This window comes from Heptranchias perlo, chromosome 24 (genome assembly GCF_035084215.1).
Source record: "Heptranchias perlo isolate sHepPer1 chromosome 24, sHepPer1.hap1, whole genome shotgun sequence".
NCBI classification, from domain to species: Eukaryota; Metazoa; Chordata; class Chondrichthyes; order Hexanchiformes; family Hexanchidae; genus Heptranchias; species Heptranchias perlo.
The window spans coordinates 46,947,563-46,959,704 of record NC_090348.1 but is presented as its reverse complement, the minus strand read 5'-3'; the positions used below and the strand labels follow the sequence as shown (position 1 = coordinate 46,959,704).

General features: G+C 53.7%; 1 protein-coding gene across 1 annotated transcript; it reads left to right on the top strand.

Annotated features, from left to right (window-relative positions):
* The first annotated feature begins 613 nt into the window (after positions 1-613).
* Positions 614-10,519, top strand: arsa (arylsulfatase A). The gene is made up of 7 exons (XM_068005253.1): positions 614-897; positions 2,797-3,256; positions 4,440-4,609; positions 5,615-5,739; positions 6,477-6,604; positions 7,816-7,918; positions 9,121-10,519. Exons 1-7 carry the CDS (start codon positions 665-667, stop codon positions 9,417-9,419), a joined length of 1,518 nt encoding a protein of 505 aa, XP_067861354.1. The 5' UTR covers positions 614-664; the 3' UTR covers positions 9,420-10,519.
* Positions 10,520-12,142: the final 1,623 nt, after the last annotated feature.

The following is a 12,142-nucleotide window of genomic DNA, read 5'->3' as shown; positions in this document are numbered from 1 at the left end:
CCCCCCCTCCTCTATTACTCTCTGTTCCCCCCCCCTCCTCTATTACTCTCTGTTCCCCCCCCTCCTCTATTACTCTCTGTTCCCCCCCCCTCCTCTATTACTCTCTGTTCCCCCCCTCCTCTATTACTCTCTGTTCCCCCCCCTCCTCTATTACTCTCTGTTCCCCCCCTCCTCTATTACTCTCTGTTCCCCCCCCTCCTCTATTACTCTCTGTTCCCCCCCCCTCCTCTATTACTCTCTGTTCCCCCCCCTCCTCTATTACTCTCTGTTTCTCCCCCCTCCTCTATTACTCTCTGTTTCTCCCCCCCCTCCTCTATTACTCTCTGTTCCCCCCCCCTCCTCTATTACTCTCTGTTCCCCCCCCCTCCTCTATTACTCTCTGTTCCCCCCCTCCTCTATTACTCTCTGTTCCCCCCCCTCCTCTATTACTCTCTGTTCCCCCCCCTCCTCTATTACTCTCTGTTTCTCCCCCCCCCACCCTCCTCCTCTATTACTCTCTGTTCCCCCCCCTCCTCTATTACTCTCTGTTCCCCCCCCTCCTCTATTACTCTCTGTTCCCCCCCCTCCTCTATTACTCCCTGTTCCCCTCCCTCTCTCTATTACTCCCTGTTACTCCTCCCTCTCTCTATTACTGACTGGGTTTGTGTTGCTGTATTTTCACCCCATGGCGCCGCTCTGCCCGCTGCTGCTGGCGGCCCTGAGCCTGGGCCTGGGCCTGGGTCTGGCCGCCGCCGCCAGCCCCGGGGTGGTGCTGCTCCTGGCCGATGACCTCGGGTACGGGGACCTGGGCTGCTTCGGGCACCCGAGCTCCCGGACACCGAACCTGGACCGGCTGGCGGCGGCGGGCCGGAGATTCAGCGACTTCTACAGCGCGGCCAGCGTCTGCAGCCCGTCCCGGTGAGCGGGGGCCCGGGGCCGGGGAGTGGGACAGGCCGGGGACTGGGGCCTGGGCCCGGGGAGCGGGACAGGCCGGGGACTGGGGTCTGGGCCCGGGGAGCGGGACAGGCCGGGGTCTGGGGCCTGGGCCCGGGGAGCGGGACAGGCCGGGGACTGGGGTCTGGGGCCGGGGAGCGGGACAGGCCGGGGCCTGGGGTCTGGGCCCGGGGAGCGGGACAGGCCGGGGACTGGGGTCTGGGGCCGGGGAGCGGGACAGGCCGGGGCCTGGGGTCTGGGCCCGGGGAGCGGGACAGGCCGGGGACTGGGGCCTGGGGCCGGGGAGCGGGACAGGCCGGGGTCTGGGGCCGGGGAGCGGGACAGGCCGGGGCCTGGGGTCTGGGCCCGGGGAGCGGGACAGGCCGGGGACTGGGGCCTGGGGCCGGGGAGCGGGACAGGCCGGGGTCTGGGGCCGGGGAGCGGGACAGGCCGGGGCCTGGGGTCTGGGGCCGGGGAGCGGGACAGGCCGGGGACTGGGGTCTGGGGCCGGGGAGTGGGGCCCGGGTCCGGGGAGCGGGCGGAGCGGAGCTCAGATCTGCCCGCGATCCGGAATAATCTGCACTGATTAAAATGCAGTTTTCTGCAATAATGTGAAAGATTTGCATTTCTATATCGCCTGTCACAACCTCAGGATGACCCAAAACACTTTACAGCCAATTAAATACTTTGGAAGTTTAGTCACTGTTGTAACTTGGGGAAACGCAGCAGCCAATTTGCGCACAGCAAGATCCCACAAACAGCAATGTGATAAATGACCAGATAATCCAGTTGAGGGATAAACGCTGGCCGGGATACCGGGAGAACTCCCCCCCCACGGTCGTCTTCGAGTCTATGGAATCGTTTACACCCACCCGAGAGGGCAGACGGGGCCTCGGTTTAACGTCTCATCTGAAAGGCGGCACCTCCGACAGTGCAGCACTCCCTCCGTACTACAGGGGAATGTAATGATCTGCAATGGTTAATGTGCAATAATCTATATCAGCATCTTTAGAGACTGCAGGAGAGCGAAAGAGGCAAATGAGAGTTTCAGATCTTTTGAGGACCAGGCTTAAGGGGCAGAGGGGATGGGCATGAAAAGGACTGGAGACAGGAGGAGGATTCTAGTATCTTCACTCTCTTCCCTTGGAGAACAGTGTGAAGATTCACAGGCTGATAGGCCATGACGTGAAGGCTCTTTCCATGACCGTAACCATCTTTAAACCGGCCCATAGGGTGTTTAGTCCTATAAAGCTGGAGGGTTTTCCGGCCTCCCACAACCCATACAATGAGGGGAGGAGGGCCACCCACACCCACAGGGGTCCCACTGGGTGTCAACCCAGAATTTAGAGCCGGAGCTCCGGTCTCCGCTCCCCGGGACCGTCTGGAGCTCCGGTCTCCGCTCCCCGGGACCGTCTGGAGCTCCGGTCTCCGCTCCCCGGGACCGTCTGGAGCTCCGGTCTCCGCTCCCCGGGACCGTCTGGAGCTCCGGTCTCCGCTCCCCGGGACCGTCTGGAGCTCCGGTCTCCGCTCCCCGGGACCGTCTGGAGCTCCGGTCTCCGCTCCCCGGGACTGTCTGGAGTGGAGTTTGAACCCTGCACCTTTCTGACTCCAAGGCAGGAATGCTGTCACTGAGCCAGAGGTTCGCTCCAAGAACCAGATGTTGAGGCATGACCAGACGCTCCTAGTGGATCAAAAATTGCCACTTAGCATCACTCAGTCACTGCTACTTAAACAACCTCCTTTCCTCTCTTACACTGTTCACTGTTACTGGTGACCTGCACTGTGGGTCTAAACCTGGGTTCTCAATATTTTAAAATAAGAGTCTAGTGTGGGTAATTATTTTTACATTGGTCAGTAATCTTCAAGTTTGCTTCTCCCTCTTAGGGCAGCTTTGCTCACAGGCCGTTACGCCACTCGATCGGGGGTTTACCCAGGAGTCTTCTACCCTGGGTCAAGGGGTGGGCTCCCTCTGAATGAAACCACCGTGGCGGAGCTCCTTAAAAGGCGAGGATACGTCACAGCGATGCTGGGCAAGTGGCACCTGGGCTACGGCCCCAACGGGAGCTACCTACCCATTCACCAGGGCTTCGATGAATTCTTGGGAGTCCCGTACTCCCACGACCAGGGGCCCTGTCAGAACCTGACGTGTTTCCCACCGGACACCAAGTGCTACGGAAAGTGCGACCAAGGTGTGGTCCTCTTGCCCCTGCTCAAGAATAACAAGATTATCCAGCAGCCGGTCGACTTTCCCTCGCTCACTCCGATGTACGATCGCTTTGCGAGAGACTTCATTCTGAGAGCAGCGAAGCAGCACAGGCCATTCCTCCTTTACTACGCCTCACACGTGAGTACAGCCTCTCGGTCCTTTCGTTTGCCAAAATTTCAATTGGGGCTGACCTACATTGGCTCCCGGAACATCAACACCTCAAAGTTAAAATTCTCCATTCGAGTTTAAATCCCACCGTGGCCTCGCCCCTCCTGTTTTCTGTAACCTCCCCCAGTCCTTCAACCCTCTGCGATCTCTGCCTTCCTCCGATTCTGGCCTCTTGTGCATCCCCCACTCCCTTCGCCCCACCATTGGCGGCCGTGCCTTCAGCCATCTAGGCCCTGAGCTCTGGAATTCCCTCCCTAAACCTCTCCGCCTCTCTCTCCTCCTTTAAAACCCTCCTTAAAATCTACCTCTTTCACCAAAGTCACTCGTGCTAAAGTCTCCTTCTTTGGCTTGGTGTCAGTTTTTGTCTGCTTACGTTCCTGTGAAGCACCTTGGGATGTTTTACTACATTAAAGACCCTATACGAACGCAAGTTGGTGATATTAAAAGTTTGGAATGAGGTCTGGGATGTCCATTTGGTTCGACACTGACCACTGGGGCCATGACACAACACTGTCCCTAATGTGGCACAAATTTATCATTCTCCATTGACGTACCCAGTGTGGAAATGGCACACCGCTGTGGTTAAGTGTTTCCTTCTGAGGTTGGGCTGAGGGATAATGATGGGTCAGTGTCGAGGGATATTTAGCGCAGGTGACCAGTGTTCTACCTGACGCTACGTGCACTAACATCCCGCACACGAGACCAAATTCAGAAATCCAAATCCTGCAGTAATTTGTACCTTTGAAGACACCAATCACGATAAAATTTTGACACATCTCTCCGTAACGCTCTGACAGGCTCCGCACCCCTCACTGTATTCTTTGATGTGTATCGTGCATCGCCCTCTCTAATAGCAGTACATGTCCCCCTCGAATAGAGGCACAGCGCCCTCTCCGATGGAGGCACAGCGCCCTCTCCGATGGAGGCACAGCGCCCTCTCCGATGGAGGCACAGCGCCCTCTCCGATGGAGACACAGCGCCCTCTGCCATGCCCATTGCTGTACAATTAGCAGGCGGAGAATCACGCCAAGCACCCAGCGACTTGCCGATAGGCTCTCCCGACGGGCGAGGCTCCTCACAGGGAGTGCGCACTGGTAATATTTACCACAGCGCCCGTGACTGCAATCCTAATGTTCTGTCCCTGTGTTTGCAGCACACCCACTATCCACAGTTTGCTAGTGTGGATTTCACAGGGAAGTCCAAGAGGGGCCCTGTGGGGGACGCACTGATGGAATTCGATGGTTCAGTGGGGGTGATAATGAAGGCTTTACAAGACGCCGGAGTGGAGAATAACACTCTAGTCTTCTTCACCAGTGACAACGGGTATGTTGCATTAGAGATACCGTGATATACGGATTCTGTTCGTTATCTGTGACTGAGATTTGTTCGGATATGAAAGTTTTAAAGGGTTCGAACCCTCACCTTCTGACTTAGAGGCAGGAATTCTACCACTCAGACAAAGGCTCACTCCATGTGTTAGAAATCCACCGATGTAAATTCCTCCCCCGCCCCCCACCTGGTGGGACAGTGTGGAGGGAGCTTCACTCTGTATCTAACCCGTGCTGTACCTGCCCTGGGAGTGTTTGATGGGACAGTGTAGAGGGAGCTTTACTCTGTATCTAACCCGTGCTGTACCTGCCCTGGGAGTGTTTGATGGGACAGTGTAGAGGGAGCTTTACTCTGTATCTAACCCTGTACCTGCCCTGGGAGTGTTTGATGGGACAGTGTAGAGGGAGCTTTACTCTGTATCTAACCCTGTACCTGCCCTGAACGTGTTTGATGGGACAGTGTGGAGGGAGCTTTACTCTGTATCTAACCCTGTACCTGCCCTGAACGTGTTTGATGGGACAGTGTAGAGGGAGCTTTACTCTGTATCTAACCCTGTACCTGCCCTGAACGTGTTTGATGGGACAGTGTGGAGGGAGCTTTACTCTGTATCTAACCCTGTACCTGCCCTGAACGTGTTTGATGGGACAGTGTGGAGGGAGCTTTACTCTGTATCTAACCCTGTACCTGCCCTGAACGTGTTTGATGGGACAGTGTAGAGGGAGCTTTACTCTGTATCTAACCCTGTACCTGCCCTGAACGTGTTTGATGGGACAGTGTGGAGGGAGCTTTACTCTGTATCTAACCCTGTACCTGCCCTGGGAGTGTTTGATGGGACAGTGTAGAGGGAGCTTTACTCTGTATCTAACCCGTGCTGTGTTTACCTGACAGCAACTGCAAAAACTGTGATAGCCCCGAGTTCCCCTGAACCGGGGCGTCCTATTTAATTAGTTATTGTAGCAGGTGAGACTCCATCTGTAACTGACTTTGTGTCGTGTTGAGCCCTGAGCTGATGCGGAGATCACGTGGTGGGAATGCGGGGCTGCTGAAGTGCGGCAAAGGCACCACATACGAAGGAGGAATGAGGGAGCCGGCAGTCGCCTCCTGGCCCGGCAAAATCGCACCAGGTTTGTGACCCTTAGCCGCCCGGTTGCTAAAATGTTTGTCGAGCTGCAAGCTGGAACGTGTAATTTTGCTGGTAAAAGCAGGCCAGAGCCCATTAAAATCACAGCCCAATCGGGATCCCACTCAACTGTTGAGTGGGCCGGTTGGCAAACCTTTGACCAAAGCACTGATACTCGGTCAGAGGCTGATCTGTACCTCAACCCCATTTACCCCACCTTGCTCCATAATCCTTGGTGCCCTCACCCAACAAAAATCTATTGATTTCAATTTCAATCGACCCCCAGCATCCACAGCCTCTCTTGGGGGAGAGAGTTCCAGATTTCCAACTCCCTTTTATGAAGAAATGCTTCCTGACATCACCCCGAACGGCCTGGCTCTAATTTTAAGGTTACGTCCCCTTGTTCTGGACTCCCCCCAACTAGAGGGAATAGTTTCTCTCTATCCACCCTATCAATTTGTTTTATTATTTTAAACACCTCGATCAGATCACCCCTTAATTTTATCTTCGGTTCTTTTGAAACATCTGTTTTTATTTATTTTCCCCGGCCGTGTTCCTCTACAAACAAACACACCTGCACTAAATCCCTTTCTGCTCACTTTGAGTGTAGATATTATCGAGATTGTTTTAAACGGGGAGGGTGGGAGTGTGTTGAACATTTCTACAGCAACAGCGCCGTCAGAAATGATACATTGCCCGTCACCTCTCAGATAATAACGGGTATTTTTGCTCTGTTTTCAGGTGTGACCCATGAGCTGGCCAGTACTTTGGACCTCTTACCAACAATTGCCAGTCTCTCGGGAGCTCAGCTCCCTCAAGTCCAACTAGACGGATATGACATGGGGGACGTCCTCTTCAATAATGGCAAGGTGTGGGTCCTCTCATCTCATATCTACCTCCCTCCCCCCACCTCCGTCCCCCCCACCTCTGTCCCCACCTCTCTCCCTACCTCCCCCCCACCTCCCTCCCCTCCTCCCTCCCTCCCCTACCTCCCTCCCCTACCTCCCTCCCCTACCTCCCTCCCCTACCTCCCTCCCCTACCTCCCTCCCCTACCTCCCTCCCCTACCTCCCTCCCCTACCTCCCTCCCCTACCTCCCTCCCCACCTCTCTCCCCATCTCCCTCCCTCCCCACCTCCCTCCCCTCCTACCTCCCTCCCCACCTCTCTCCCTCCCCACCTCTCTCCCTCCCCACCTCTCTCCCTCCCCTCCTCCGTCCCCACCTCCCTCCCCACCTCTCCCCACCTCCCTCTCTCCATCCTTCCCTCCCCCCTACCCCCTCCCTACCTCCCTCCCTCCCCCTACCCCCTCCCTACCCCCTCCCTCCCTCCCCACCTCCCTCCCCACCTCCCTCCCTCCCCTCCTCCCGCCCTACCTCCCTCTCTCCATCCCTCCCTCCCCCCTACCTCCCTCTCTCCCCCCACCTCCCTCTCTACCCCCCTCTCTACCTCCCTCCCCACCTCTCTCCCTTCCCCCTACCCCCCTCCCTACCTCTTGAGTATGGGGGGCACAATATCAACATTTGCAGATGGCAGAAAAATTAAGGAGTGTGATTAACTGAGCAGGACTGTGAGTGACTTCAGGAGGACAGAGACACGTCAGATGATATTTAATACAGAGAAATGGGAGGTGAAATATTTTGGGACGATGAATAAGGAGAGGAAATGTAAAGGCAGCTCTGACGGTGCCTTGTCTTTTTTTGCAAAGTATAGTGACAGCTTTCGTCGGCCCCATTACAGGACTTCATGCAAAAGGCCAAAGTGAACATGCCGGGGAGATCAACAGCTGGACGACGGAGCCGCCATTAAAGCACTGACTGCCATAGCTTCCCACGATCACCCACGTGGCAATGGCCAGTGGAGCTGCCTCTGCAGCTCTGGGTCATCAGGAAGACAATTACAGAGCTGTGCCAGCTGCTGCAGCCAGACCTGCAGCCAATCTCCAGCACAGAGGCAGCTCTGGCCCTGACGTTCAAAGGAACCGTGACCCACAACTTGGGGACTGAGTAAATGGGATTACTTCCCGTTTCTGGCTGGTGCCCTCTCTCGCCAACATCCTCTTGTGTCCATTCATGTTTTGCAGAGCAAGCGGGAGACCATGTTTTATTATCCGGTTGTCCCCAGCAAGAAGCTGGGAGTTTTCGCTGTTCGCTACAGGCAGTATAAGGCCCATTACTTCACCCAAGGTAAGGCAGCAGGTGACTGTGTCAGCACAGATTCACTTACCAGTCACTGTGTGTCAGAGAGTCAGAGGCTAACACAGGACTGGTTGTATGTGATACAAACTGGGGCAGTTGAATGTGCTCACCTGTGAGGGAGAGAGAGAGTGAGGGAGGGATTGAGAGAGAGTGAGTGAGTGAGAGGGAGAGTGAGAGTGAGGGAGTGAGAGAGACAGACAGTGTGAGGAAGTGAAAGAGTGAGACAGTGTGAGGGAGTGAGAGAGAGAGACACTGAGGGAATGAGAGAGAGAGAGACACTGAGGGAGTGAGAGAGAGAGAGAGAGAGAGAGGCACTGTGAGGGAGTGAGAGGGAGAGAGAGAAACACTGTAAGGGAGTGAGAGAGAGAGAAAGAGAGACACTGTGAGGGAGAGAGAGAGAGAGAAACACTGTGAGGGAGAGACACTGAGGGAGTGTGAGAGAAACACTGAGGGAGTGAGAGGAAGAGAGACTGTGAGGGAGTGAGTATGTGTGGCACACTGCAGGAGTGAGAGAGAGAGAGAAACACTGAGGGAATGAGAGAGGCACTGTGAGGGAGAGAGAGTGTGAGACCATGTGAGGGAGAGAGAGTGTGAGACCGTGTGAGGGAGAGAGAGTGTGAGACCGTGTGAGGGAGAGAGAGTGTGAGACCGTGTGAGGGAGAGAGAGTGTGAGACCCGGTGAGGGAGAGAGAGTGTGAGACCCGGTGAGGGAGAGAGAGTGTGAGACCGTGTGAGGGAGAGAGTGTGAGACCCTGTGAGGGAGAGAGAGTGTGAGACCCTGTGAGGGAGAGAGAGTGTGAGACCGTGTGAGGGAGAGAGAGTGTGAGACCGTGTGAGGGAGAGAGAGTGTGAGACCCTGTGAGGGAGAGAGAGTGTGAGACCGTGTGAGGGAGAGAGAGTGTGAGACCGTGTGAGGGAGAGAGAGTGTGAGACCGTGTGAGGGAGAGAGAGTGTGAGACCGTGTGAGGGAGAGAGAGTGTGAGACCGTGTGAGGGAGAGAGAGTGTGAGACCCGGTGAGGGAGAGAGAGGCTGCATGCTGTTTGTCCCTCTATAACCGTGTATGCGAGGGACATAGAGTGACACAGGCTGGCGTTAGTGTTTATAACGGGGTGGGACTGGCCTTCCAAGGCATCTATTTCAGTAACTGAAGGCAAGTTTTCACTGGTATTTTCATTCCTCCCCCTACCAGGCTCCACCCACAGTGACACCACCCCGGACCGTGACTGTCACTGGGACACCCTGCTCACTGCTCACAACCCTCCGCTGCTCTTTGATTTAGATGCAGATCCTTCCGAGAACTACCACCTCAGCAGCTCCGACATACCCAATTACAGCCAGATAATGGAGCAGATTGGCAACGAAAAGGTCAAGTTTGAGTTGGGAATGAAGTTTGGGGAGAGCCAAACGGAGAGGGGAGTTGACCCAGCTCTCGAACCCTGTGTGAAGCCCAGGTGCAGCCCGCGGCCCCAGTGCTGTTTTCAGACTTAGACTGGAAGCAGGAAGGAGGGCAAAATACAGCCTAACAAACGCTACCTAGAGACTGATGACCACTTCTCCTCAACCTTAAAGGACACGCTGACCTCATGCTGAGCCTCTCTGGGGAGGGGGGAGACGGGAGGGGAATGTCTCTCTCAGGGCAGCACTGGCAGAGTCCTGCCAAATGGCATCTGAGGTGCAGTCGGTGTGCAGTCTACAGGCTTTTAAAACCCAACGTTGGTGTCACCTAAACACTGCTTTGCCTCATCTTCCCTGTTTCTTCTAACCTTGATGTTCTTCTGCATTAACAAGAGCACTCCTGATTCTTTTTCAGTGGATGGAGGAGAAGATTATAGGAACAGGAGGAGGCCATTCAGCCCCTCGAGCCTGTTCTGTCATCCTATTAGATCATGGCTGATCTGTACCACAACTCCATTTACCCGCCTTTGCTCCATATCCTCCGATACCCTCACCCAACAAAAATCTATCAATTGCTGTCCTGAAAGCTCCAATTGGCCCCCAGCATCCACTGCCTTTTGGGGGGGGGAGAGTTCCAGATTTCCATCACCCTTTATGTGAAAAATTGCTTCCTGATTTCTCTCCTGAACGGCCTAGCTCTAATTTTAAGATTGTGCCCCCTTGTTCTGGATTCTCCCACCAGAGGGAATAGTTTCTCTCCATCTGCCCTGTCAAATCCTTTTTATCATTTTAAACTCAATTAGACATCCCTCCACCTTCTACAAACCAGAGGGTGTGATATTTTAGCACTGGATTGCCAGGAGAGTTTGTTAATGAGTTTGATGGCCTCTAAAAGGGAAACTGTTTGTAAAATTAACCGCCAGTGATTATATTGTTGTGATCAGCAAAGCTTCATATGTTTGAAGGGTGAATTAACCGCACTAATTAACGACAGTTACATGGGTAAGATGGGTATAGAGGGATATGGGCCAAGTGCAGGCAATTGGGACTAGCTTCGTGGTATAAACTGGGCGACATGGACATGTTGGGCCGAAGGGCCTGTTTCCATGTTGTAACTTCTATGATTCTATATGACTGATTGATTGTTTTGTACACTCGAGCTGTAATAATTAAATATCTGTCTCGTTGGAGAATTGGTTTACGAGTGGAAGAAACTGGCGGAATTCCCCCCCTCTCCGTATCTTGGAGTGATCCAAGAAGAAAGCACAGACTTCTTGGATATTGGGTGATTGGCCAAGCTTGGTGTCTCAGTGTCTCAGTCACTCCTGGCTGAAGGTCCGTTTCCCACCCCCGGAATCCCACCTGTTCCCAAGATTTCATCCTGAACTTATTGGGTTTGTCCATATCCCACATCTTCCCAGGTTTTCCTTCCCCACCCCCCCTATATTTCCTCAAGTCCTCTCTGCTCCCTCCTCGTCCTCCTCCTCGTCCTCCTCCTCCTCGTCCTCCCCCTCCTCCTCCTCTACTGAAGGCAGGACTGGGGTACGTTCCACAGGCCCCTCCACCTTCCTCTCCCATCGCCCCTCATTCAATGGCCAGCCTTGTCCATCGAATGGGAGAGAATCATACTGTAACCGAGTATTGTCTGTGCACTCAGCTGGTATGGACTGCCCCCCAACCAGAATGAACACAGATGTGGGAACAGGAGGAGGCCATTCAGCCCCTCGAGTCTGTTCCGCCAGTCAATTAGATCATGGCTAATCTGTATCTTAACTCCATTTACCCGCCTTGGTTCTGTGTCTCTTAATACTTTACCTAACAAAATATCAATCTCAGTTTTGAAATTTTCAATTGACCCCCAGTTTTTTGGGGGAGAGAGTTCCAGATTTCCACTCCCCTTTGTGTGAAGAAGTGCTTCCTGACATCACCCCTGAACGGCCTGGCTCTAATTTTAAGGTTATGCCCCCTTGTTCTGGACTCTCCCACCAGAGGAAATAGTTTCTATCGACCCTATCAACTCCTTTAATCATCTTAAACCCCTCAATCAGATCACCCCTCAATCTTCTATACTCGAGGGAATACAAGCCTAGTCTATGCAACCTGTCCTCGTAATTTAACCCTTTTAGCCCCGGTATCATTCTGGTGAATCTGCGCTGCACCCCCTCCAAGGCCAATATCTCCTTCCTGAGGTGCGGTGCCCAAAACTGAACCCAGTCTCCAGATGGGGTCTGACCAGAGCTCTGAACAGCTGGAACATCACTTCCACCCCTTTATATTCCAGCCCTCTTGAGATAAAGGCCAACATTCCATTAACCTTTCAATTATTTTTTGTACTTATCCACTGGCTTTTAGTGATTTCTGTACTTGGATCCATAAATCTCTCGGCTCCTCCACAGTTCCGAACTTCTCACCGTTTAGAAAATACTCTGATTTATCTTTCTTGGTCCAAAGTCGATGACCTCACACTTCCCCACATTGAACTCCATCTGCCACAGTTTTGCCCACTCAATTGATCTCTCAATGTCCCTTTGCAACTTTCTGCTCCCATCTACACTATTTACTGTGTCACCTATGTGGACACCATCATACACAGTGAATGAAACAAATGGAGAGATTTACAAGCGCCAATTAACCTCCCCTTGAGCTTGTCTCATGATCCATCAGTTTGAACAAATAACATGAGACCTGAACAAATAAATTGCACAGTTTCATTTCTTTAAAACTTTATTGACATAGAGGCTATCATCAAGGAAACCAGACAACAAAAGACATCTCTGTAGACCTGTTCATAGACTGTGTGCAGATCAGACGGGTGT

What these genes read in the sequence shown, in the direction of transcription:
- arsa (XM_068005253.1), top strand. Translation starts at nt 665, where the DNA reads ATGGCGCCGCTCTGCCCGCTGCTGCTGGCGGCCCTGAGCCTGGGCCTG. An exon ending in AGCGTCTGCAGCCCGTCCCG is followed by an intron (nt 898 to 2,796) that starts GTGAGCGGGGGC and finishes TCTCCCTCTTAG; the next exon opens with GGCAGCTTTGCTCACAGGCC. An exon ending in GCCCGGCAAAATCGCACCAG is followed by an intron (nt 5,740 to 6,476) that starts GTTTGTGACCCT and finishes CTCTGTTTTCAG; the next exon opens with GTGTGACCCATGAGCTGGCC.